This window comes from Oncorhynchus clarkii, chromosome 24, assembly GCF_045791955.1.
Source record: "Oncorhynchus clarkii lewisi isolate Uvic-CL-2024 chromosome 24, UVic_Ocla_1.0, whole genome shotgun sequence".
NCBI lineage: Eukaryota > Metazoa > Chordata > Actinopteri > Salmoniformes > Salmonidae > Oncorhynchus > Oncorhynchus clarkii.
Window position 1 is genome coordinate 34,222,086 of NC_092170.1, and position 26,329 is coordinate 34,248,414.

Sequence of the window (26,329 nt, forward strand, 5' to 3'; positions counted from 1 at the left end):
ACTAGCTAGACTAACTGACTTGGCAAACTAGCTAGACTAACTGACTTGGCAAACTAGCTAGACTAACTGGCTTGGTTACTAGCTAGACTAACTGGCTTGGCTAACTAGCTAGACTAACTGGCGTGGCTAACTAGCTAGACTAACTGGCTTGGCTAACTAGCTAGACTAACTGGCTTGGCAAACTAGCTAGACTAACTGGCTTGGCTAACTAGCTAGACTAACTGGCTTGGCTAACTAGCTAGACTAACTGGTGTGGCTAACTAGCTAGACTAACTGGCTTGGCTAACTAGCTAGACTAACTGGCTTGGCTAACTAGCTAGACTAACTGGCTTGGCTAACTAGTTCACCTTGGGGTCGAAGGAGGCCTTGTTTCTGGTCAGTAGCTCCTCCACACTCTGACGGATCTCGTGACTGATGTTCCTCGCCTCAAATGTGGCTATGTCCTCTCTCACCCCCCTCTTAGCCAGGAAACTAGAGAGAGAGAGACAGAGACACAGAGAGACACAGAGAGACAGAGAGAGGCAGAGAGAGAGAGAGGCAGAGAGAGAGAGGCAGAGAGAGAGAGACAGAGAGAGAGAGAGAGAGAGAGAGAGAGAGAGAGACAGAGACAGAGACACAGAGAGAGAGAGAGAGAGAGAGAGAGAGAGAGAGAGAGAGAGAGAGAGAGAGAGAGAGAGAGACAGACAGAGAGAGAGATAGAGCGACAGAGACAGAGAGATAGATAGAGACAGAGAGAAGAGAGACAGAGAGAAGATGGAGACAGAGAGAAGATGGAGACAGAAACTCACAAATCTGATAATGGGGCAGCTAATGTTAATTCAAGCCTGAAGTTATTGAAGTAAAACTTCTAACTCTAATTAAGAGCTAACAGTGACAAATCACCCGGTTTATTAGTCATATACATCCTAACACACTCTGTATCACACACACACTAACACTGCTCAGAGCGGCTGCACTCACTCAATTAACACAATCATCAACGGCAGATTAGGTTCTCTCAGACACTTCCTCTAGAATGGCTTGCAGACTAATGAGTGTTACTAATGACTACAACAAGCCATTTAACAGAATAGACTACGGATGGACACACACACTGACAGAATACACTACAGATGGACACACACACAATGACAGAATACACTACAGATGGACACACACACACTGACAGAATACACTATGGACACACACACACTGACAGAATACACTACAGATGGACACACACACACACTGACAGAATACACTACAGATGGACACACACACACACTGACAGAATACACTACAGATGGACACACACACTGACAGAATACACTACAGATGGACACACACACTGACAGAATACACTATGGATGGACACACACACACTGACAGAATACACTATGGTTGGACACACACACACTGACAGAATACACTATGGATGGACACACACACACTGACAGAATACACTACAGATGGACACACACACACACTGACATAATACACTATGGATGGACACACACACACACACACTGACAGAATACACTATGGATGGACACACACACACACACACTGACAGAATACACTATGGTTGGACACACACACACTGACAGAATACACTATGGTTGGACACACACACACTGACAGAATACACTATGGATGGACACACACACACTGACAGAATACACTATGGTTGGACACACACACACACTGACAGAATACACTATGGATGGACACACACACACTGACAGAATACACTACAGATGGACACACACACACTGACAGAATACACTACAGATGGACACACACACTGACAGAATACACTACAGATGGACACACACACACACTGACAGAATACACTACAGATGGACACACACACTGACAGAATACACTATGGTTGGACACACACACACACACTGACATAATACACTACAGATGGACACACACACACTGACAGAATACACTACAGATGGACACACACACTGACAGAATACACTACAGATGGACACACACACACTGACAGAATACACTATGGACACACACACACACTGACAGAATACACTACAGATGGACACACACACACTGACAGAATACACTACAGATGGACACACACACACTGACAGAATACACTACAGATGGACACACACACACTGACAGAATACACTATGGATGGACACACACACACTGACAGAATACACTATGGTTGGACACACACACACTGACATAATACACTATGGATGGACACACACTGACAGAATACACTACAGATGGACACACACTGACAGAATACACTATGGATGGACACACACACTGACAGAATACACTACAGATGGACACACACACACTGACAGAATACACTATGGTTGGACACACACACTGACAGAATACACTATGGATGGACACACACACACACTGACAGAATACACTATGGTTGGACACACACACACTGACATAATACACTATGGATGGACACACACTGACAGAATACACTACAGATGGACACACACACTGACAGAATACACTACAGATGGACACACACACACTGACAGAATACACTACAGATGGACACACACACACTGACAGAATACACTATGGTTGGACACACACACAAACACTGACAGAATACACTATGGATGGACACACACACACACACTGACAGAATACACTATGGATGGACACACACACACTGACATAATACACTATGGATGGACACACACACACACACACTGACAATACACTATGGATGGACACACACACACACACACACACACACGCACACACACACACACAGACAGAATACGCTATGGTTGGACACACACACAGACAGAATACACTACGGATGGACACACACACACAGACAGAATACACTACGGATGGACACACACACAGACAGAATACACTATGGACACACACACAGACAGAATACACTATGGACACACACACAGACAGAATACACTATGGACACACACACAGACAGAATACACTATGGACACACACACAGACAGAATACACTATGGACACACACACAGACAGAATACACTATGGACACACATAGACAGAATACACTACGGATGGACACACACACAGACAGAATACACTATGGACACACACTGACAGAATACACTATGGACACACACACAGACAGAATACACTATGGACACACACTGACAGAATACACTATGGACACACACAGACAGAATACACTATGGACACACACACAGACAGAATACACTACGGATGGACACACACACAGACAGAATACACTATGGACACACACTGACTGCTGTCTGGTCCTACTAAAAGGTTGACAGAGAAGTGAAAAATAATTCCTGTCCCGTCTTGCCAATACACCTGTACTGTCCTGTTCCCGCAACAGATCTATAACCCCGGAACGTTCCTGTCCCTTCCAGACAACAATCAATCCCGTCCTGTCCCGTGCTCATTTATGCGCACAGAAATATAGTAACCAGTCAAAAGTTTGGACACACCTACTCAATCAAGGGTTTTTCTTTATTTTTTACGATTTTCGACATTGTAGAATAATAGTGTAGACATCAAAACTATGAAATAACACATGGAATCATGCAGTAACCAAAAATGTGTTTAACAAATCAAAATACATTTTATATTTGAGATTCTTCAAAGTAGCCACCCTTTGCCTTGATGACAGCTTTGCACACTCTTGGCATTCTCTCAACCAGCTTCATGAGGTAGTCACCTGGAATGCATTTCAATTAACAGGTGTGCCTTGTTAGAAGTTCATTTGTGGAATTTCTTTACTTCTTAAAGCGTTTGAGCCAATCAGAAGATAGCCCTATTTGGTAAAAGACGAAGTCCATATCATGGCAAGAACAGCTCAAATAAGAAAAGACAAACGACAGTCCATCATTACTTTAAGACATGAAGGTCAGTCAATCCGGAAGATTTCAAGAACTTTGAAGGTTTCTTCAAGTGCAGTCACAAAATCAAGCGCTCTCATGAGGACCGCCACAGGAAAGGAAGACCCAGAGTTACCTCTGCTGCAGAGGATAAGTTCATTAAAGTTACCAGCCTCAGAAATTTCAGCCAAATAAATGCATCACAGAGTTCAAGTAACAGACACATCTCAACATCAACTGTTCAGAGGAGAATGTGTATTTAACTAGGCAAGTCAGTTAAGACCAGTCTGAACAGTGGGTTAACTGCCTGTTCAGGGGCAGAACGACAGATTTGTACCTTGTCAGCTCGGGGGTTTGAACTTGCAACCTTCCGGTTACTAGTCCAACACTCTAACCACTAGGCTACCCTGCCGCCCCTGAATCAGGCCTTCATGGTTGAATTGCTGCGAAGAAATCACTACTAAAGGACACCAATAAGAGGAAGAGACTTGCTTGGCCCAAGAAGCAAGAGCAATGGACAAGAGACCGGTGGAAATTTGTCCTTTCAGATTTTTGATTCTGACCAGCGTGTCTTTGTGAGACGCAGAGTAGGTTAAATCTAGACTTGGTTTCCTGTAGACAGACGAATCTAAGTTTGAGGTGTTCAGATCACAAAGAAGAACATTCGTGAGATGTAGAAAAAATGAAAAGATGCTGGAGGAGTGCTTGACGCCATCTGTCAAGCATGGTGGAGGCAATGTGATGGTCTGGGGGTGCTTTGGTGGTGGTAAAGTGGGAGATTTGTACAGGGTAAAAGGGATCTTGAGAAGGAAGGCTATCACTCCATTTTGCAACGCTATGCCATACCCTGTGGACAGTGATTAATTGGAGCCAATTTCCTCCTACAACAGGACAAAGACCCAAAGCACAGCTCTAAACTATGCAATAACTATTTACGGAAGAAGCAGTCAGCTGGTATTCTGTCTATAATGGAGCGGCCAGCACAGTCACCGGATCTCAACCCTATTGAGCTGTTGTGGGAGCAACTTGACCGTAAGAAGTGCCCATCAAGCCAATCCAACTTGTGGGAGGTACTTCAGGAAGCATGGGATGAAATCTCTTCAGATTACCTCAACAAATTGACAACTAGAATGCCAAAAGTCAGCGAGGCTGTAATTGATGCAGATTCTTTGAAGAAAGAAAAGTTTGAAGGACACAATTATTATTTATAACTTTGTCAACGTCTTGACTATATTTCCTATTCATTTTGCAACTAATTTCATGCATGTTTTCATGGAAAACAAGGACATTTCTAAGTGAACCCAAACTTTAAAAGCTAAACGTTTGGGTTCACTTAGAAATGTCCTTGTTTTCCATGAAAACACAAACACAATCATGAAGTGGAACGACATTTATTGGATATTTCAAACTTTTTTAACAAATCAAAAACTGAAAAATTGGGCGTGCAAAATTATTCAGCCCCCTTAAGTTAATACTTTGTAGCGCCACCTTTTGCTGCTTACAGCTGTAAGTCGCTTGGGGTATGTCTATCAGTTTTGCACATCGAGAGACTGACATTTTTTCCCATTCCTCCTTGCAAAACAGCTCGAGCTCAGTGAGGTTGAATGGAGAGCATTTGTGAACAGCAGTTTTCAGTTCTTTCCACAGATTCTCGATTTGGATTCAGGTCTGGACTTTGACTTGGCCATTCTAACACCTGGATATGTTTATTTTTGAACCATTCCATTGTAGATTTTGCTTTATGTTTTGGATCATTGTCTTGTTGGATGACAAATCTCCGTCCCAGTCTCAGGTCTTTTGCAGACTCCATCAGGTTTTCTTCCAGAATAGTCCTGTATTTGGCTCCATCCATCTTCCCATCAATTTTAACCATCTTCCCTGTCCCTGCTGAAGAAAAGCAGGCCCAAACCATGATGCTGCCACCACCATGTTTGACAGTGGGGATGGTGTGTTCAGCTGTGTTGCTTTTACGCCAAACATAACGTTTTGCATTGTTGCCAAAAAGTTCAATTTTGGTTTCATCTGACCAGAGCACCTTCTTCCACATGTTTGGTGTGTCTCCCAGGTGGCTTGTGGCAAACTTTAAACGACACTTTTTATGGATATCTTTAAGAAATGGCTTTCTTCTTGCCACTCTTCCATAAAGGCCAGATTTGTGCAATATACGACTGATTGTTGTCCTATGGACAGAGTCTCCCACCTCAGCTGTAGATCTCTGCAGTTCATCCAGAGTGATCATGGGCCTCTTGGCTGCATCTCTGATCAGTCTTCTCCTTGTATGAGCTGAAAGTTTAGAGGGACGGCCAGGTCTTGGTAGATTTGCAGTGGTCTGATACTCCTTCCATTTCAATATTATTGCTTGCACAGTGCTCCTTGGGATGTTTAAAGCTTGGGAAATCTTTTTGTATCCAAATCCGGCTTTAAACTTCTTCACAACAGTATCTCGGACCTGCCTGGTGTGTTCCTTGTTCTTCATGATGCTCTCTGCGCTTTTAACGGACCTCTGAGACTATCACAGTGCAGGTGCATTTATACGGAGACTTGATTACACACAGGTGGATTGTATTTATCATCATTAGTCATTTAGGTCAACATTGGATCATTCAGAGATCCTCACTGAACTTCTGGAGAGAGTTTGCTGCACTGAAAGTAAAGGGGCTGAATAATTTTGCACGCCCAATTTTTCAGTTTTTGACTTGTTAAAAAAGTTTGAAATATCCAATAAATGTTGTTCCACTTCATGATTGTGTCCCACTTGTTGTTGATTCTTCACAAAAAAATACAGTGTTATATCTTTATGTTTGAAGCCTGAAATGTGGCAAAAGGTCGCAAAGTTCAAGGGGGCCGAATACTTTCGCAAGGCACTGTATACAGTGGGGCAAAAAAGTATTTAGTCAGCCACCAATTGTGCAAGTTCTCCCACTTAAAAAGATGAGAGGCCTGTAATTTTCATCATAGGTACACTTCAACTATGACAGACAAAATGAGAAAAAAAATCCAGAAAATCACATTGTAGGATTTTTAACGAATTTATAAGCAAATTATGGTGGAAAATAAGTATTTGGTCAATAACAAAAGTTTCTCAATACTTTGTTATATACCCTTTGTTGGCAATGACAGAGGTCAAACGTTTTCTGTAAGTCTTCACAAGGTTTTCACACACTGTTGCTGGTATTTTGGCCCATTCCTCCATGCAGATATCCTCTAGAGCAGTGATGTTTTGGGGCTGTTGCTGGGCAACACGGACTTTCAACTCCCTCCAAAGATTTTCTATGGGGTTGAGATCTGGAGACTGTCTAGGCCACTCCAGGACCTTGAAATGCTTCTTACGAAGCCACTCCTTCGTTGCCCGGGCGGTGTGTTTGGGATCATTGTCATGCTGAAAGACCCAGCCACGTTTCATCTTCAATGCCCTTGATGATGGAAGGAGGTTTTCACTCAAAATCTCACGATACATGGCCCCATTCATTCTTTTCTTTACACGGATCAGTCGTCCTGGTCCCTTTGCAGAAAAACAGCCCCAAAGCATGATGTTTCCACCCCCATGCTTCACAGTAGGTATGGTGTTCTTTGGATGCAACTCAGCATTCTTTGTCCTCCAAACACGACGAGTTGAGTTTTTACCAAAAAGTTCTATTTTGGTTTCATCTGACCATATCACATTCTCCCAATCTTCTTCTGGATCATCCAAATGCTCTCTAGCAAACTTCAGACAGGCCTGGACATGTACTGGCTTAAGCAGGGGGACACGTCTGGCACTGCAGGATTTGAGTCCCTGGCGGCGTAGTGTGTTACTGATGGTAGGCTTTGTTACTTTGGTCCCAGCTCTCTGCAGGTCATTCACTAGGTCCCCCCGTGTGGTTCTGGGATTTTTGCTCACCGTTCTTGTGATCATTTTGACCCCACGGGGTGATCTTGTGTGGAGCCCCAGATCGAGGGAGATTATCAGTGGTCTTGTATGTCTTCCATTTCCTAATAATTGCTCCCACAGATGATTTCTTCAAACCAAGCTGCTTACCAATTACAGATTCAGTCTTCCCAGCCTGGTGCAGGTCTACAATTTTGTTTCTGGTGTCCTTTGACAGATCTTTGGTCTTGGCCATAGTGGAGTTTGGAGTGTGACTGTTTGATGTTGTGGACAGGTGTCTTTTATACTGATAACAAGTTCAAACAGGTGACTTTAATACAGGCAACAAGTGGAGGACAGAGGAGCCTCTTAAAGAAGAAGTTACAGGTCTGTGAGAGCCAGAAATCTTGCTTGTTTGTAGGTGACGAAATACTTATTTTCTACCATAATTTGCAAATAAATTCATTAAAACTCCTACAATGTGATTTTCTGGATTTTTTCTTCTCATTTTGTCTGTCATAGTTGTGTACCTATGATGAAAATTACAGGTCTCTCTCATCTTTTTAAGTGGGAGAACTTGCACAATTGGTGGCTGACTAAATACTTTTTTATCCCACTGTATGTGGGAACTCCTTCAAGATTGTTGGGAAAGCATTCCAGGTGAAGTTGTTTGAGAGAATGCCAAGAGCGTGCAAAGCTGTCATCAAGGCAAAGGGTGGCTACATTCCATATGTGTTATTATTAGACTGTAAACTCTCCTTCCAGACTCACACTAAACATCTCCAACCCAAAATCAAATCTAGAATTGGCTTCCTATTTTGCAACAAAGTATCCTTTACTCATGCTGCCAAACATACCCTCGTAAAACTGACTATCCTACCAATCCTCGACTTTGGCAATGTCATTTACAAAATAGCCTCCAACACTCAACAAGTTGGATGCAGTCTATCACAGTGCCATCCGCTTTGACACCAAAGCCCCATATACTACCCACCAACCCGCGACCTGTATGCTCTCGTTGGCTGGCCCTTGCTTCATACTCGTCGCCTAACCCACTGGCTCCAGGTCATCTATAAGTCTTTGCTAAGTAAAGCACCACCTTAGCTCACTGGTCACCATAGCGTCACCCACCCGTAGCATGCGCTCCAGCAGGTATATTTCACTGGTCATCGCCAAAGCCAACTCCACCTTTCCTTCCAGTTCTCTGCTGCCAATGACTGGAATGAAGTGCAAAAATCACTGAAGCTGGAGACTCATATCTCCCTCACTAACTTTAAGCATCAGCAGTCAGAGCAGCTTACCGATCATTGCACCTGTACACAGCACATCTGTAAATAGCCCAACCAACTACCTCATCCCCATATTGTTATTTTTTGTTGCTCTTTTGCACCCCAGTATCTCTACTTGCACATTTATCTTCTGCACATATATCACTCCAGTGTTAAATTGCTAAACTGTCATTATTTTGCCACTATGGCCTATTTATTGCCTTACCTCCCTAATCTTAATACATTTGCACACACTGTATATAGATTTTTCTATTGTGTTATTGACTGTACGTTTGTTTATCCCATGTGTAGCTCTGTTGTTTTTGTCGCACAGCTTTGCTTTATCTTGGCCAGGTCGCAGTTGTAAATGAGAACATGTTCTCAACTGGCCTACCTGGATAAATAAAGTATATATAAAATAAAATAAAAAACATTCAATTCATAGTTTTGATGTTTTCACTATTATTGTACAATGTAGAAAATAGTGAAAATAAAGAAAAACCCTTGAATGAGTAGGTGTGTCCAAACTTTTGACTGGTACTGTAAGCATATTGTGTTTGTTTAGAAATTATTGAAAATAATTGGTGTAACTAACTCAGGTTTGTAGGCTTCCTTGCTTGCACATGCTTTTTCAGTCCTGCCCACACATTTTCTATAGGATTGAGGTCAGAGCTTTGTGATGGCCACTCCAATACTTTGACTTTGTTGTCCTTAAGCTATGTTGCCACAACTTTGGAAGTATGCTTAGGGTCATTGTCCATTTGGAAGACCCATTTGCGACCAAGCTTTAACTTCCTGACTGATGTCTTGAGATGTTGCTTCAATATATCCACATAATGTTTCATCCACATAATGTTTCTTCCTCATGATGCCATCTATTTTGTGAAGTGCACCACTCCCTCCTGCAGCAAAGACCCCCCACAACATGATGCTGCCACCCCCTTGCTTCACGGTTGGGATGGTGTTCTTCTTCCACAACATGATGCTGCCACCCCCGTGCTTCTCTCTCTCTCTGTATCACTCTTCTAGTTCTATCTCCCTAAATCTCTCTTTCACTAAATATCTAGTTCTCTCTCCCTCTCCTTTCCTCCCCATTCCTCCCTACCTCCTTTCCTCCCTCCGCATCTCTCACCTCTTCATGCTGACCCAGGAGGTGTCGAAGATGCCCATGAGTCGCAGCACCCCCTCCAGGATGTCTCTGATAACGTCAGGAGGCATCCTCAGGGACCGGATCTCTGATAGAGACTCTGGCTTGATGTTCCCCACAGCTCGCTTAGCCTCATCCACCAGGGGCTACAGACAAACACACACACACAGATTAAACAAAGATCAGGTGTGTGAATGTGTCTGTGATTTGATGTTCCCTACAGCACACTCTGCCTTATCCAGGTTAAATGTAGGCCAGCTATGCTGTTGGACTATGGACAAAACCTGTGTTTGATTGTGTTGGTCGATCCAGTATCCTCTAAAACGGCAGGTAAAACAACAGAGGTAAAACAACAGGGGTACGACAACAGAGGTACGACAACAGAGGTACGACAACAGGGGTACGACAACAGGGGTACAACAACAGGGGTACAACAACAGGGGTACAACAACAGGGGTACAACAACAGAGGTACAACAACAGGGGTAAAACAACAGAGGTAAAACAACAGGTAAAACAACAGGGGTAAAACAACAGGGGTAAAACAACAGAGGTACAACAACAAGGGTACAACAACAAGGGTACAACAACAGAGGTACAACAACAGAGGTACAACAACAGGGGTACAACAACAGGGGTACAACAACAGGGGTACAACAACAGGGGTAAAACAACAGGGGTAAAACAACAGGGGTAAAACAACAGAGGTACAACAACAGAGAGGTACAACAACAGAGAGGTACAACAACAGAGGAACAACAACAGGTACAACAACAGGGGTACAACAACAGAGGTAAAACAACAGAGGTAAAACAACAGAGGTACAACAACAGAGAGGTAAAACAACAGAGGTACAACAACAGAGGTACAACAACAGAGAGGTAAAACAACAGAGGTACAACAACAGAGAGGTAAAACAACAGCGGTACAACAACAGAGGTACAACAACAGAGGTACAACAACAGAGGTACAACAACAGAGAGGTAAAACAACAGAGGTACAACAACAGAGAGGTAAAACAACAGCGGTACAACAACAGGTACAACAACAGGTACAACAACACAGCGGTACACCAACAGAGAGGTAAAACAACAGGGGTACAACAACAGAGAGGTAAAACAACAGCGGTACAACAACAGGTACAACAACAGGTACAACAACACAGCGGTACACCAACAGAGAGGTAAAACAACAGGGGTACAACAACAGGTACAACAACACAGAGGTAAGACAAAATAAACAACAGAAACAACAGATAATACAGAGATGTGAATGTGGGGACATGTATTGTAAGGATATTCTGGTTGTATTCACCTGTACTTCTCTCAGCTCGTCGTCTATTTTCCCCTTCCTCTCTTCACACTTAGACACCTCCTGAGCAATCTTCCCTTTGATTTTCTCCATCTCAGTCTTCTGGTCACTGGCATTCTGAAACCCAGAACAAAGAGGGGAGGTGAGGAAGTGATGGAGTCCATTCTGGCTCAGGTGAAAGATGAGATAGAGGGAGGGAGGGAGACTGATTGGTAATGAAAAGTCATCGGAATCAAACAAATATCACATTTCTACCACCTCATTCTCTCACCTCATCCTCCCCGTCTCTTCCCATCCCTCCTCCCCTCAACCTCCTAATTTACCCCATCCCTCCTCCCCTCAACCTCCTAATTTACCCCATCCCTCCTCCCCTCAACCTCCTAATTTACCCCCATCCCTCCTCCCCTCCACCTCCTAATTGACCCCATCCCTCCTCCCCTCCACCTCCCTGCCTCCTGTCTGCAGATACATGGGAGAGTTGTTTCTGCCCACAAGGACGCATCTGCCTCCAAATTACACACCCCAAACTCACACCCCTCATTCACTGACAGCTCAATTACAGTACCAGTCAAAAGTTTGGATACACCTACTCATTCAAGTGTTTATCTTTATTTTTACAATTTTCTACATTTTAGAACTATAGTGATGACATCAAAACTATGAAATAACACATATGGAATCATGCAGTAACCAAAAAAATGTAAACAAATCAAAATATATTTAAATTTGAGATCCTTCAAAGTAGCCACCCTTTGCCTTGATGACAGCTTTGCACACTCTTGGCATTCTCTCAACCAGCTTCATGAGGTAGTCACAAAGAATGCATTTCAATTAACACGCATGCCTTGTTAAAAGTTCATTTGTGGAATTTAATTCCTTCTTAATGCGTTTGAGCCAATCAGTTGTGTTGTGACAAGGCAGGGTTGCTTCAAGTGCAGTCGCAAAAACCATCAAGCGCTATGATGAAACTGGATCTCATGAGGACCACCACAGGAAAGGAAGACCCAGAGTTACCTTTGCTGCAGAGGATAAATTCATTAGAGTTACCAGCCTCAGGAATTTCAACCAAATAAAACGCTTCACAGTTCAAGTAACAGACACATCTCAACATCAACTGTTCAGAGGAGACTGTGCGAATCAGATCTTCATGGTTGAATTGCTTTAAAGAAACCACTACTAAAGGACACCAAAAAGAAGAAGAGACTTGCTTGGCCCAAGAAACATGAGCAATGGACATTGCTTTGAGATTTTTGGTTCCAAACGCCGTGTCTCTGTGAGACGCAGAGTAGGTGAACGGATGTGTGGTTCCCACCGTGAAGCATGGAGGTGGTGGTGCTTTGCTGGTGATACTGTCAGTGATTTATTTAGAATTCAAGGCACACTTAACCAGCAAGACTGTGCAAATATGTCATAAAGGAAAAGGATGACTACTTTGAAGAATCTCAAATATAAAATATATTTTGATTTGTTTAACACTTTTTTGGTTACAGCATGATTCCATATGTGTTATTTCATAGATTTGATGTCTTCACTATTATTCTACAATGTAGAAAATAGTAAAAATAAAGAAAAACCCTTGAATGAGTAGGTGTCCAAACTTTTGACTGGTACTGAATGCCCTCCCTCTCTCTCTCTCTCTTTCCCTCCACCTCTGTGACTGAAGAGAAAGATGGTGAGATATCTTCACTAATGAACAGAGCTTTCCCCAATACATCAACCCATCAGGGAGAAGAGGAAAGTGGAAGAAACAGAAAACATTAGCTATGAAGAATGAGGACACACTCACTCAAGCTATGCGGTAGAGCGTAGCAGGTAGAGAGAAGGGCAAAGACACAGAGAAAGTTTGGATGAAAAGTTGGTGCAAAACCTTAGCCTGAAGGAGATGGAAGTCCCTGTGGGGACCCCTGTCCCAGTATATCACTGCCACATCACAAGCCAGACAACACACAAACATTACAAACACACACACACACACACACACACACTACAAACACACACACACACAAACACATCTCTGGGATCTGAGGCTGGCGGGCCATGCACGATGGGCTTATGAATAATCAGGGTGAATTATGGGAGGAAAAATGAATAGCTGTCCGAGACAGAGAAGAGTGAGACAGAGAGAGACACAAAGAGAGAGAAAGAAGCTGTTATTAGAATCTGCTCAGCAGTTGTCACGGTAACGGCTTGGCGAATCGGACAGACCAGGCCTGTCCCCGGAGGCTTAAAGAGTTGTCAAAGAGACTTGTCACACTCCACACACACCTACGCACAAAGACAGTTCATGCTCAGAGAAACAACTATACACAAATGTACAGGCACACTCCAATGTGCGTGCGCACACACACACACATACACACCTGCATAGAGGTGGTGATCTCCTGCAGGGCTGAGTCTGCCTCCTGCTGTTTGGTCCTCAGCAGAGTGCTCTGCTCAGCGGCACGCCTCTTCAGCTCATCCACCAATGCCTTCGCTTCATTCAGCTTAGACACGCCCGCCTGGGGGGGAAAGCCAACCACATCAGATGTCACCATTAGGTCTCATGATAGACTATATGTTCATTCAGCAGAGTGTTTCATCCTAAACAAGATAGTTAACACATACATCTGCATATGCACTGCTTGCTGAAGGGAGTTTGTGTGTGAGCATTACTGTAAGTGAACGCTAAGTATGTGTATATGGTGTGTATATGGTGTGTATATAGTGTGTGTGTATATGGTGTGTATATAGTGTGTGTATATGGTGTGTGTGTATATGGTGTGTATATGGTGTGTGTGTATATGGTGTGTGTTTAGTGTGTGTGTATATGGTGTGTATATAGTGTGTGTGTATATAGTGTGTGTGTATATGGTGTGTATATAGTGTGTGTGTATATGGTGTGTGTTTAGTGTGTGTGTATATGGTGTGTGTTTAGTGTGTGTGTATATGGTGTGTATATAGTGTGTGTGTATATAGTGTGTGTGTATATGGTGTGTATATAGTGTGTGTGTATATGGTGTGTGTTTAGTGTGTGTGTATATGGTGTGTATATAGTGTGTGTGTATATAGTGTGTGTGTATATGGTGTGTATATAGTGTGTGTGTATATGGTGTGTATATAGTGTGTGTGTATATGGTGTGTATATAGTGTGTGTGTATATAGTGTGTATATAGTGTGTGTGTATATAGTGTGTGTGTATATGGTGTGTATATAGTGTGTGTGTATATGGTGTGTATATAGTGTGTGTGTATATGGTGTGTGTTTAGTGTGTGTGTATATGGTGTGTATATAGTGTGTGTATATATGGTGTGTATATAGTGTGTGTGTATATGGTGTGTATATAGTGTGTGTGTATATGGTGTGTATATAGTGTGTGTGTATATGGTGTGTATATAGTGTGTGTGTATATGGTGTGTGTTTAGTGTGTGTGTATATGGTGTGTATATAGTGTGTGTGTATATGGTGTGTATATAGTGTGTGTGTATATGGTGTGTATATAGTGTGTGTGTATATGGTGTGTATATAGTGTGTGTGTATATGGTGTGTATATAGTGTGTGTGTATATGGTGTGTATATAGTGTGTGTGTATATGGTGTGTATATAGTGTGTGTGTATATAGTGTGTGTGTATATGGTGTGTATATAGTGTGTGTGTATATGGTGTGTATATAGTGTGTGTGTATATGGTGTGTGTTTAGTGTGTGTGTATATGGTGTGTGTTTAGTGTGTGTACACCACCATTCAAAAGTTTGGGTTCACTTAGAAATGTCCTTGTTTTCCATGAAAACATACATGAAATGAGTTGTAAAATGAATAGGAAATATAGTCAAGACGTTGTAAATAAGTTAAAAATAATTAATTTTTAATTGATTTCGTTAAAGAATCCTCCATTTACAGCAATTACAGCCTTGCAGACCTTTGGAGTTCTAGTTGTCAATTTGTTGATGTAATCTGAAGAGATTTCACCCCATGCTTCCTGAAGTACCTCCCACAAGTTGGATTGGCTTGATGGGCACTTCTTACGGTCAAGCTGCTCCCAGAACAGCTCAATAGGGTTGAGAACCGGTGACTGTGCTGGCCGCTCCATTATAGACAGAATACCAGCTGACTGCTTCTTCCCTAAATAGTTATTGCATAGTTTAGAGCTGTGCTTTGGGTCTTTGTCCTGTTGTAGGAGGAAATTGGCTCCAATTAATCACTGTCCACAGGGTATGGCATAGCGTTGCAAAATGGAGTGATAGCCTTCCTTCTCAGGATCCCTTTTACCCTGAACAAATCTCCCACTTTACCACCACCAAAGCACCCCCAGACCATCACCCCCAGACCATCACATTGCCTCCACCATGCTTGACAGATGGTGTCAGGCACTCCTCCAGCATCTTTTAATTTTTTCTGCGTCTCACAAATGTTCTTCTTTGTGAACCGAACACCTCAAACTTAGATTTGTCTGTCCATAACACTTTTTTCCAATCTTCCTCTGTCCAGTGTCTGTGTTCTTTTGCCCATCTTAATATTTTATTTTTATTGGCCAGTCTGAGATATGGCTTTTTCTTTGCAACTCTGCCTAGAAGGCCAAAAACCTCTTCACTGTTGACGTTGAGACTGGTGTTTTGCGGGTACTATTTAATGAAGCTGCTAGTTGAGGACTTGTGAGGCGTCTGTTTCTCAAACTAGACACTCTAATGTACTTGTCCTCTTGCTCAGTTGTGTCCCAGGGCCTCCCACTCCTCTTTCCATTCTGGTTAGAGACAGTTTGTGCTGTTCTGTGAAGGGAGTAGCATTGATCTTCAGTTTCTTGGCAATTTCTCGCATGGAATAGCCTTCATTTCTCAGAACAAGAATAGACTGACGAGTTTCAGAAGAAACTGTATTTAGACTTGTTTCTACTGTATTGACTGTATGTTTGTTTTACTCCATGTGTAACTCTGTGTCGTTGTATGTGTCGAACTGCTTTGCTTTATCTTGACCAGGTAGCAGTTGTAAATGAGAACTTGTTCTCAACTTGCCTACCTGGTTAAATAAAGGTGAAATAATTAGATTTTTTAGTTATTTGTTTCTGGACATTTTGAGCCTATAATCAAACCCACAAATGCTGATGCTCCAGATACTCAGCTAGCCTAAAGAAGGCCAGTTTTAATGCTTCTTTAATCCGGACAACAGTTTTCTGCTGTGCTAACATAATGATCAATTAGCCTTTTAAAATGATAAACCTGGATCAGCTAACACAATGTGCCATTGGAACACAGGAGTGATGGTTGCTGATAATGGTCCTCTGTACACCCATGTAGATATTCCATATTGTAGCTGTTTCCAGCTACAATAGTAATTTACAACATTAACAATGTCTACACTGTATTTCTGATAAATTTTATGTTATTTTAACGGACACATTTTCTTGCTTTTCTTTCAAAAAACAAGGACATTTCTAAAGTGACCCCAAAATGTTGAATGATAGAGTATATAGTGTGTGTATATAGTGTTTGTTTATAGTGTGTGTATATAGTGTGTGTATATAGAGTGTGTAAATGTTGTGTGTGTGTATATAGTGTTTGTAAATGTTGTGTGTGTATATGGTGTGTGTATATAGTGTTTGTTTATAGTGTGTGTATATAGTGTTTGTAAATATTGTGTGTGTATATGGTGTGTATATATAGTGTGTGTATATAGTGTGTGTATATAGTGTTTGTAAATGTTGTGTGTGTATATAGTGTGTGTATATAGTGTGTATATATAGTGTGTGTATATAGTGTTTGTAAATGTTGTGTGTGTATATGGTGTGTGTGTATATAGTGTGTGTATATAGTGTGTGTATATAGTGTTTGTAAATGTTGTGTGTGTATATAGTGTGTGTATATAGTGTTTGTAAATGTTGTGTGTATATAGTGTGTGTATATAGTGTGTGTATATAGTGTGTGTGTATATGGTGTGTGTATATAGTGTGTGTATATAGTGTTTGTAAATGTTGTGTGTATATAGTGTGTGTATATAGTGTGTGTATATAGTGTTTGTAAATGTTGTGTGTGTATATAGTGTTTGTAAATGTTGTGTGTAAATGTTGGGTGTATATAGTGTGTGTATATAGTGTGTGTATATAGTGTGTGTATATAGTGTTTGTATATAGTGTTTGTAAATGTTGTGTGTGTATATAGTGTGTGTATATAGTGTGTGTATATAGTGTGTGTATATAGTGTGTGTATATAGTGTTTGTATATAGTGTGTGTATATGGTGTGTGTATATAGTGTGTGTATATAGTGTGTGTATATAGTGTGTGTACAGTGCCTTGCGAAAGTATTCGGCCCCCTTGAACTTTGCGACCTTTTGCCACATTTCAGGCTTCAAACATAAAGATATAAAACTGTATTTTTTTGTGAAGAATCAACAACAAGTGGGACACAATCATGAAGTGGAACGACATTTATTGGATATTTCAAACTTTTTTAACAAATCAAAAGCTGAAAAATTGGGCGTGCAAAATTATTCAGCCCCCTTAAGTTAATACTTTGTAGCGCCACCTTTTGCTGCGATTACAGCTGTAAGTCGCTTGGGGTATGTCTCTATCAGTTTTGCACATCGAGAGACTGAAATGTTTTCCCATTCCTCCTTGCAAAACAGCTCGAGCTCAGTGAGGTTGGATGAAGAGCATTTGTGAACAGCAGTTTTCAGTTCTTTCCACAGATTCTCGATTGGATTCAGGTCTGGACTTTGACTTGGCCATTCTAACACCTGGATATGTTTATTTTTGAACCATTCCATTGTAGATTTTGCTTTATGTTTTGGATCATTGTCTTGTTGGAAGACAAATCTCCGTCCCAGTCTCAGGTCTTTTGCAGACTCCATCAGGTTTTCTTCCAGAATGGTCCTGTATTTGGCTCCATCCATCTTCCCATAAATTTTAACCATCTTCCCTGTACCTGCTGAAGAAAAGCAGGCCCAAACCATAATGCTGCCACCACCATGTTTGACAGTGGGGATGGTGTGTTCAGCTGTGTTGCTTTTACGCCAAACATAACGTTTTGCACTGTTGCCAAAAAGTTCAATTTTGGTTTCATCTGACCAGAGCACCTTCTTCCACATGTTTGGTGTGTCTCCAAGGTGGCTTGTGGCAAACTTTAAACGACACTTTTTATGGATATCTTTAAGAAATGGCTTTCTTCTTGCCACTCTTCCATAAAGGCCAGATTTGTGCAATATACGACTGATTGTTGTCCTATGGACAGAGTCTCCCACCTCAGCTGTAGATCTCTGCAGTTCATCCAGAGTGATCATGGGCCTCTTGGCTGCATCTCTGATCAGTCTTCTCCTTGTATGAGCTGAAAGTTTAGAGGGACGGCCAGGTCTTGGTAGATTTGCAGTGGTCTGATACTCCTTCCATTTCAATATTATTGCTTGCACAGTGCTCCTTGGGATGTTTAAAGCTTGGGAAATCTTTTTGTATCCAAATCCGGCTTTAAACTTCTTCACAACAGTATCTCGGACCTGCCTGGTGTGTTCCTTGTTCTTCATGGTGCTCTCTGTGCTTTTAATGGACCTCTGAGACTATCACAGTGCAGGTGCATTTATACGGAGACTTGATTACACACAGGTGGATTGTATTTATCATCATTAGTCATTTAGGTCAACATTGGATCATTCAGAGATCCTCACTGAACTTCTGGAGAGAGTTTGCTGCACTTAAAGTAAAGGGGCTGAATAATTTTGCACGCCCAATTTTTCAGTTTTTGATTTGTTAAAAAAGTTTGAAATATCCAATAAATGTCGTTCCACTTCATGATTGTGTCCCACTTGTTGTTGATTCTTCACAAAAAAATACAGTTTTATATCTTTATGTTTGAAGCCTGAAATGTGGCAAAAGGTTGCAAAGTTCAAAGGGGGCCGAATACTTTCGCAAGGCACTGTATATAGTGTGTGTATATAGTGTGTGTATATAGTGTTTGTAAATGTTGTGTGTATATAGTGTGTGTATATAGTGTGTGTATATAGTGTGTGTATATAGTGTGTGTATATAGTGTGTGTATATAGTGTTTGTAAATGTGTGTATATGGTGTGTGTATATAGTGTGTGTATATAGTGTGTGTATATAGTGTGTATATAGTGTGTGTATATAGTGTGTGTATATAGTGTGTGTACATGTGTCAGTCTTTCCGCAACAGAGCCATCCTTATGTGTGAGGTGTGTTTCACCTTTGCTATGATATTTAACATACAATTTCAATCTAATCGAATAGAATCTACAGATTGCGTGTTGAATATAAATACTTTTACTAAGAGTATTGGTATATTAGTAATTGACTGACCCGGTCTCTCCAGATCTAACAGTACTATTTCGAGGATAAATTTTAGATCAGTGTTATGCATTTTCAGACATTCCTGAACCTGAGACCAGAAACAGGCTACCTGAGGGCAATACCAAAATAAATGGTCTATTGATTCTGTATCCTCACAACAAAATCTGCAGAGCTTCGATGATTTTATGCCCCAAATATTCAACATTTTGTTGGTGGCAAGAATTCTATATAATAATTTTAGCTGAAAAGCATGAAGTCTTGAACCTTGCGTTGTTTTATATATCAACTCATACCATGGAATCGGTTCATCAAAAATCTCTTCCCAACTATTTTGCAATCTGTATGGCACAGGTGTCAACATCCTGGTCCTCAAATGAAACTAGTATTTATGCTATTTTTATTCCTCTGCCAGTTTTGATCCTTTATATTGGGCAGACAGACCAGTTCCATACCTCCCCCAGCTGCCACCCGCCTCATCCATTTTTGGGGCGATGCTGTAATCAATTGGTTGTACTCTTGGATTGAGCAGACCTTCCCGTACAATTCTGATAACTCCATGAAGGACATAACTCTACCATTACAATTTACAATATCATTTAAGAACAAAATTCCTTTTTCAAACATCTTTCCCATAAATACAGGTATTTTATCAACCAGCACATTTGAGTTCAGCCATAATATTTAATGTAATATTTTTGTTCTATCTTTTCAAGGAGATGAAATTGAAATTGTAGCCAGCTCTGCAATGCTTGTTTGAAATAAAGTATCATTTTCAATTAAATCGAAAATGAGACATGGCAATCTGCACAAAGGCAAAAAGGCAATTTTTAAATAATGGACGAGCTTTTCTTATTAATCTACTTGAAAACCATTTAGGGTTCAAATAAAACTTTTGAATGAGTGAAGCTTTTAGAGAGAGATTTAAGTGCTTTTATATTTAATAATCTCAACCAATCCAATTCATATTCATTATATAGAAAGACTCGTTTTATTTTGTCTGGTGTAGCGTCCCAGATAAAGCTAAATATTATTTGCTCATATGATTTGAAAAAAACTAATCATCAGGAGTAGGCAGCGCCATAAGTAAGTGAGTAAACTGAGATATGAATAAGGAGTTAATCATGGCAATTTTTCTATAAATAGACAGGTATTTACTTATCCATGGTTGCAGGATCTTGTCTATTTTTACAAGTTTTCTATTGAAATTCATTGTGGAGAGCTTATTTATATCTTTGTGATATGAATACAGAGTATGTCTACTCACCATCAGCCCATTTTATAGGTAAACTGCAGGGTCATGTAAAAGTTGTATTTTTTAAAGATGAAATACGTCATATTGTACACTTATCAAGGATCTAGCTTGGATATTGTACACTTATCATAATTAGGTTTTAGTCCAGAGAGTAGAGAAAAGTTATCTAGATCTTCAATGAGACATTGCAGGGATCTAGCTTGCGGACTTAATATAAAACTTGAGTCATCGGCATACATGGACACCTTTGTTTTTAAGCCTTGGATTTCTAATCCTCTAATGTTGTTATTGGATCTGATTTTAATAGCTAGCGTGGCCATAATGAATAGATATGGTGACAGCGGACACCCTTGTTTAACCTCTCTAGGCTAGGGGGTGGTATTTTCACGTCCGGATGAAAAGCGTGCCCAAAGTAAACTGCCTGCTACTCAGGCCCAGAAGCTTGGATATGCATTGTATTAGTATATTTGGATTTGGATAGAAAACACCCTCACGTTTCTAAAACTGTTTGAATGATGTCTGAGTATAACAGAACTTATTTGGCAGGCAAAACCCATTTTTGAGGTCACTCTCTTTTCAATGGGATTTCTATAGGGATCTAAGGCACTTGCTTGCAGTTCCTATCGCGTCCACTGGATGTGAACAGTTTTTAAATATTGGTTGATGTTTTTCCATTGAGAAATGAAGAAGTAGGGCCGTTCAGAATGAGGGTTGAGTCTAGTGTAGTTTGTTAGGAGCGTGCAACCTGAAAGCTCCACTTGGTTTTTATCCGCTATTGAACTCAGTTTATCCGTCTTAAATTTTATTGATTATTTACGTTAAAAAATACCTAAAGTAGTTTAGGAAAGTTGTTTGAAATGTTTGGACAAAGATTACAGGTAACTTATTAGATATTTTGTAGTCATGTTGCGCCAGTTGGAACCGGTGTTTTTCTGGATCAAACGCGCCAAATAAATGTACATTTTGGATATATATGGACGGAATTAATCGAACAAAAGGACCATTTGTGATGTTTATGGGACATATTGGAGTGCCAACAGAAGAAGCTCGTCAAAGGTAAGGCACGAATTATATCGTTATTTCTGAGTTTTGTGTCGTGCCTGGCGGGATAAAATATGATTGTCTGTGTTTGTTTGATGGGGTGCTGTCCTCAGATAATAGCATGATTTGCTTTCGCTGTAAAGCCTTTTTGAAATCTGACTCGGTGGTTGGATTAACAAAAAGTAAGGCTTTCATTTGGTGTATTATACTTGTGATTGTATGAAAGTTAAATATTAAAAATAATTTAATTTGGCGCTCTGCCATTTCACCGGATGTGGTCAAATCGACCCCGTTAACGGGATTTGATCCCTAAGAGTTAACTCCTCTTGACAATTCAAAACTCTCTGAGAAGTAGCCGTTATTTACTATTTTACACCTGGGTTTGCTATACATTATTTTTATCGATTTTATAAGAGAATTTCTGAAATTGAAAAAAAAACAGGCATTTATAAATAAAATCTTTACTTTATCAAATGCTTTTTCAAAATCGGTGTAAATATGGTGTGTATATAGTGTGTGTGTATATGGTGTGTATATAGTGTGTGTGTATATAGTGTGTGTGTATATGGTGTGTATATAGTGTGTGTGTATATGGTGTGTATATAGTGTGTGTGTATATGGTGTGTGTTTAGTGTGTGTGTATATGGTGTGTGTTTAGTGTGTGTACACCACCATTCAAAAGTTTGGGTTCACTTAGAAATGTCCTTGTTTTCCATGAAAACATACATGAAATGAGTTGTAAAATGAATAGGAAATATAGTCAAGACGTTGTAAATAAGTTAAAAATAATTAATTTTTAATTGATTTCGTTAAAGAATCCTCCATTTACAGCAATTACAGCCTTGCAGACCTTTGGAGTTCTAGTTGTCAATTTGTTGATGTAATCTGAAGAGATTTCACCCCATGCTTCCTGAAGTACCTCCCACAAGTTGGATTGGCTTGATGGGCACTTCTTACGGTCAAGCTGCTCCCAGAACAGCTCAATAGGGTTGAGAACCGGTGACTGTGCTGGCCGCTCCATTATAGACAGAATACCAGCTGACTGCTTCTTCCCTAAATAGTTATTGCATAGTTTAGAGCTGTGCTTTGGGTCTTTGTCCTGTTGTAGGAGGAAATTGGCTCCAATTAATCACTGTCCACAGGGTATGGCATAGCGTTGCAAAATGGAGTGATAGCCTTCCTTCTCAGGATCCCTTTTACCCTGAACAAATCTCCCACTTTACCACCACCAAAGCACCCCCAGACCATCACCCCCAGACCATCACATTGCCTCCACCATGCTTGACAGATGGTGTCAGGCACTCCTCCAGCATCTTTTAATTTTTTCTGCGTCTCACAAATGTTCTTCTTTGTGAACCGAACACCTCAAACTTAGATTTGTCTGTCCATAACACTTTTTTCCAATCTTCCTCTGTCCAGTGTCTGTGTTCTTTTGCCCATCTTAATATTTTATTTTTATTGGCCAGTCTGAGATATGGCTTTTTCTTTGCAACTCTGCCTAGAAGGCCAAAAACCTCTTCACTGTTGACGTTGAGACTGGTGTTTTGCGGGTACTATTTAATGAAGCTGCTAGTTGAGGACTTGTGAGGCGTCTGTTTCTCAAACTAGACACTCTAATGTACTTGTCCTCTTGCTCAGTTGTGTCCCAGGGCCTCCCACTCCTCTTTCCATTCTGGTTAGAGACAGTTTGTGCTGTTCTGTGAAGGGAGTAGCATTGATCTTCAGTTTCTTGGCAATTTCTCGCATGGAATAGCCTTCATTTCTCAGAACAAGAATAGACTGACGAGTTTCAGAAGAAACTGTATTTAGACTTGTTTCTACTGTATTGACTGTATGTTTGTTTTACTCCATGTGTAACTCTGTGTCGTTGTATGTGTCGAACTGCTTTGCTTTATCTTGACCAGGTAGCAGTTGTAAATGAGAACTTGTTCTCAACTTGCCTACCTGGTTAAATAAAGGTGAAATAATTAGATTTTTTAGTTATTTGTTTCTGGACATTTTGAGCCTATAATCAAACCCACAAATGCTGATGCTCCAGATACTCAGCTAGCCTAAAGAAGGCCAGTTTTAATGCTTCTTTAATCCGGACAACAGTTTTCTGCTGTGCTAACATAATGATCAATTAGCCTTTTAAAATGATAAACCTGGATCAGCTAACACAATGTGCCATTGGAACACAGGAGTGATGGTTGCTGATAATGGTCCTCTGTACACCCATGTAGATATTCCATATTGTAGCTGTTTCCAGCTACAATAGTAATTTACAACATTAACAATGTCTACACTGTATTTCTGATAAATTTTATGTTATTTTAACGGACACATTTTCTTGCTTTTCTTTCAAAAAACAAGGACATTTCTAAAGTGACCCCAAAATGTTGAATGATAGAGTATATAGTGTGTGTATATAGTGTTTGTTTATAGTGTGTGTATATAGTGTGTGTATATAGAGTGTGTAAATGTTGTGTGTGTGTATATAGTGTTTGTAAATGTTGTGTGTGTATATGGTGTGTGTATATAGTGTTTGTTTATAGTGTGTGTATATAGTGTTTGTAAATATTGTGTGTGTATATGGTGTGTATATATAGTGTGTGTATATAGTGTGTGTATATAGTGTTTGTAAATGTTGTGTGTGTATATAGTGTGTGTATATAGTGTGTATATATAGTGTGTGTATATAGTGTTTGTAAATGTTGTGTGTGTATATGGTGTGTGTGTATATAGTGTGTGTATATAGTGTGTGTATATAGTGTTTGTAAATGTTGTGTGTGTATATAGTGTGTGTATATAGTGTTTGTAAATGTTGTGTGTATATAGTGTGTGTATATAGTGTGTGTATATAGTGTGTGTGTATATGGTGTGTGTATATAGTGTGTGTATATAGTGTTTGTAAATGTTGTGTGTATATAGTGTGTGTATATAGTGTGTGTATATAGTGTTTGTAAATGTTGTGTGTGTATATAGTGTTTGTAAATGTTGTGTGTAAATGTTGGGTGTATATAGTGTGTGTATATAGTGTGTGTATATAGTGTGTGTATATAGTGTTTGTATATAGTGTTTGTAAATGTTGTGTGTGTATATAGTGTGTGTATATAGTGTGTGTATATAGTGTGTGTATATAGTGTGTGTATATAGTGTTTGTATATAGTGTGTGTATATGGTGTGTGTATATAGTGTGTGTATATAGTGTGTGTATATAGTGTGTGTACAGTGCCTTGCGAAAGTATTCGGCCCCCTTGAACTTTGCGACCTTTTGCCACATTTCAGGCTTCAAACATAAAGATATAAAACTGTATTTTTTTGTGAAGAATCAACAACAAGTGGGACACAATCATGAAGTGGAACGACATTTATTGGATATTTCAAACTTTTTTAACAAATCAAAAGCTGAAAAATTGGGCGTGCAAAATTATTCAGCCCCCTTAAGTTAATACTTTGTAGCGCCACCTTTTGCTGCGATTACAGCTGTAAGTCGCTTGGGGTATGTCTCTATCAGTTTTGCACATCGAGAGACTGAAATGTTTTCCCATTCCTCCTTGCAAAACAGCTCGAGCTCAGTGAGGTTGGATGAAGAGCATTTGTGAACAGCAGTTTTCAGTTCTTTCCACAGATTCTCGATTGGATTCAGGTCTGGACTTTGACTTGGCCATTCTAACACCTGGATATGTTTATTTTTGAACCATTCCATTGTAGATTTTGCTTTATGTTTTGGATCATTGTCTTGTTGGAAGACAAATCTCCGTCCCAGTCTCAGGTCTTTTGCAGACTCCATCAGGTTTTCTTCCAGAATGGTCCTGTATTTGGCTCCATCCATCTTCCCATAAATTTTAACCATCTTCCCTGTACCTGCTGAAGAAAAGCAGGCCCAAACCATAATGCTGCCACCACCATGTTTGACAGTGGGGATGGTGTGTTCAGCTGTGTTGCTTTTACGCCAAACATAACGTTTTGCACTGTTGCCAAAAAGTTCAATTTTGGTTTCATCTGACCAGAGCACCTTCTTCCACATGTTTGGTGTGTCTCCAAGGTGGCTTGTGGCAAACTTTAAACGACACTTTTTATGGATATCTTTAAGAAATGGCTTTCTTCTTGCCACTCTTCCATAAAGGCCAGATTTGTGCAATATACGACTGATTGTTGTCCTATGGACAGAGTCTCCCACCTCAGCTGTAGATCTCTGCAGTTCATCCAGAGTGATCATGGGCCTCTTGGCTGCATCTCTGATCAGTCTTCTCCTTGTATGAGCTGAAAGTTTAGAGGGACGGCCAGGTCTTGGTAGATTTGCAGTGGTCTGATACTCCTTCCATTTCAATATTATTGCTTGCACAGTGCTCCTTGGGATGTTTAAAG

The 26,329-nt window shown here is 40.5% G+C and overlaps 1 protein-coding gene across 1 annotated transcript in view; it reads right to left on the bottom strand.

The window, feature by feature from the left end:
- The window catches only part of LOC139382646 (dynein cytoplasmic 2 heavy chain 1), a 263,106-nt gene that overhangs the window by 166,883 nt on the left and 69,894 nt on the right, over nucleotides 1-26,329 (bottom strand). Inside the window, exons 46-49 of the mRNA XM_071126737.1 lie at nucleotides 13,784-13,921; nucleotides 11,427-11,540; nucleotides 10,099-10,259; nucleotides 348-471 (exon numbers count right to left, since the gene is read on the bottom strand). Of these exons, the coding sequence (XP_070982838.1) occupies nucleotides 348-471; nucleotides 10,099-10,259; nucleotides 11,427-11,540; nucleotides 13,784-13,921 (537 nt within the window). The remainder of the gene's footprint in view (nucleotides 1-347; nucleotides 472-10,098; nucleotides 10,260-11,426; nucleotides 11,541-13,783; nucleotides 13,922-26,329) is intronic.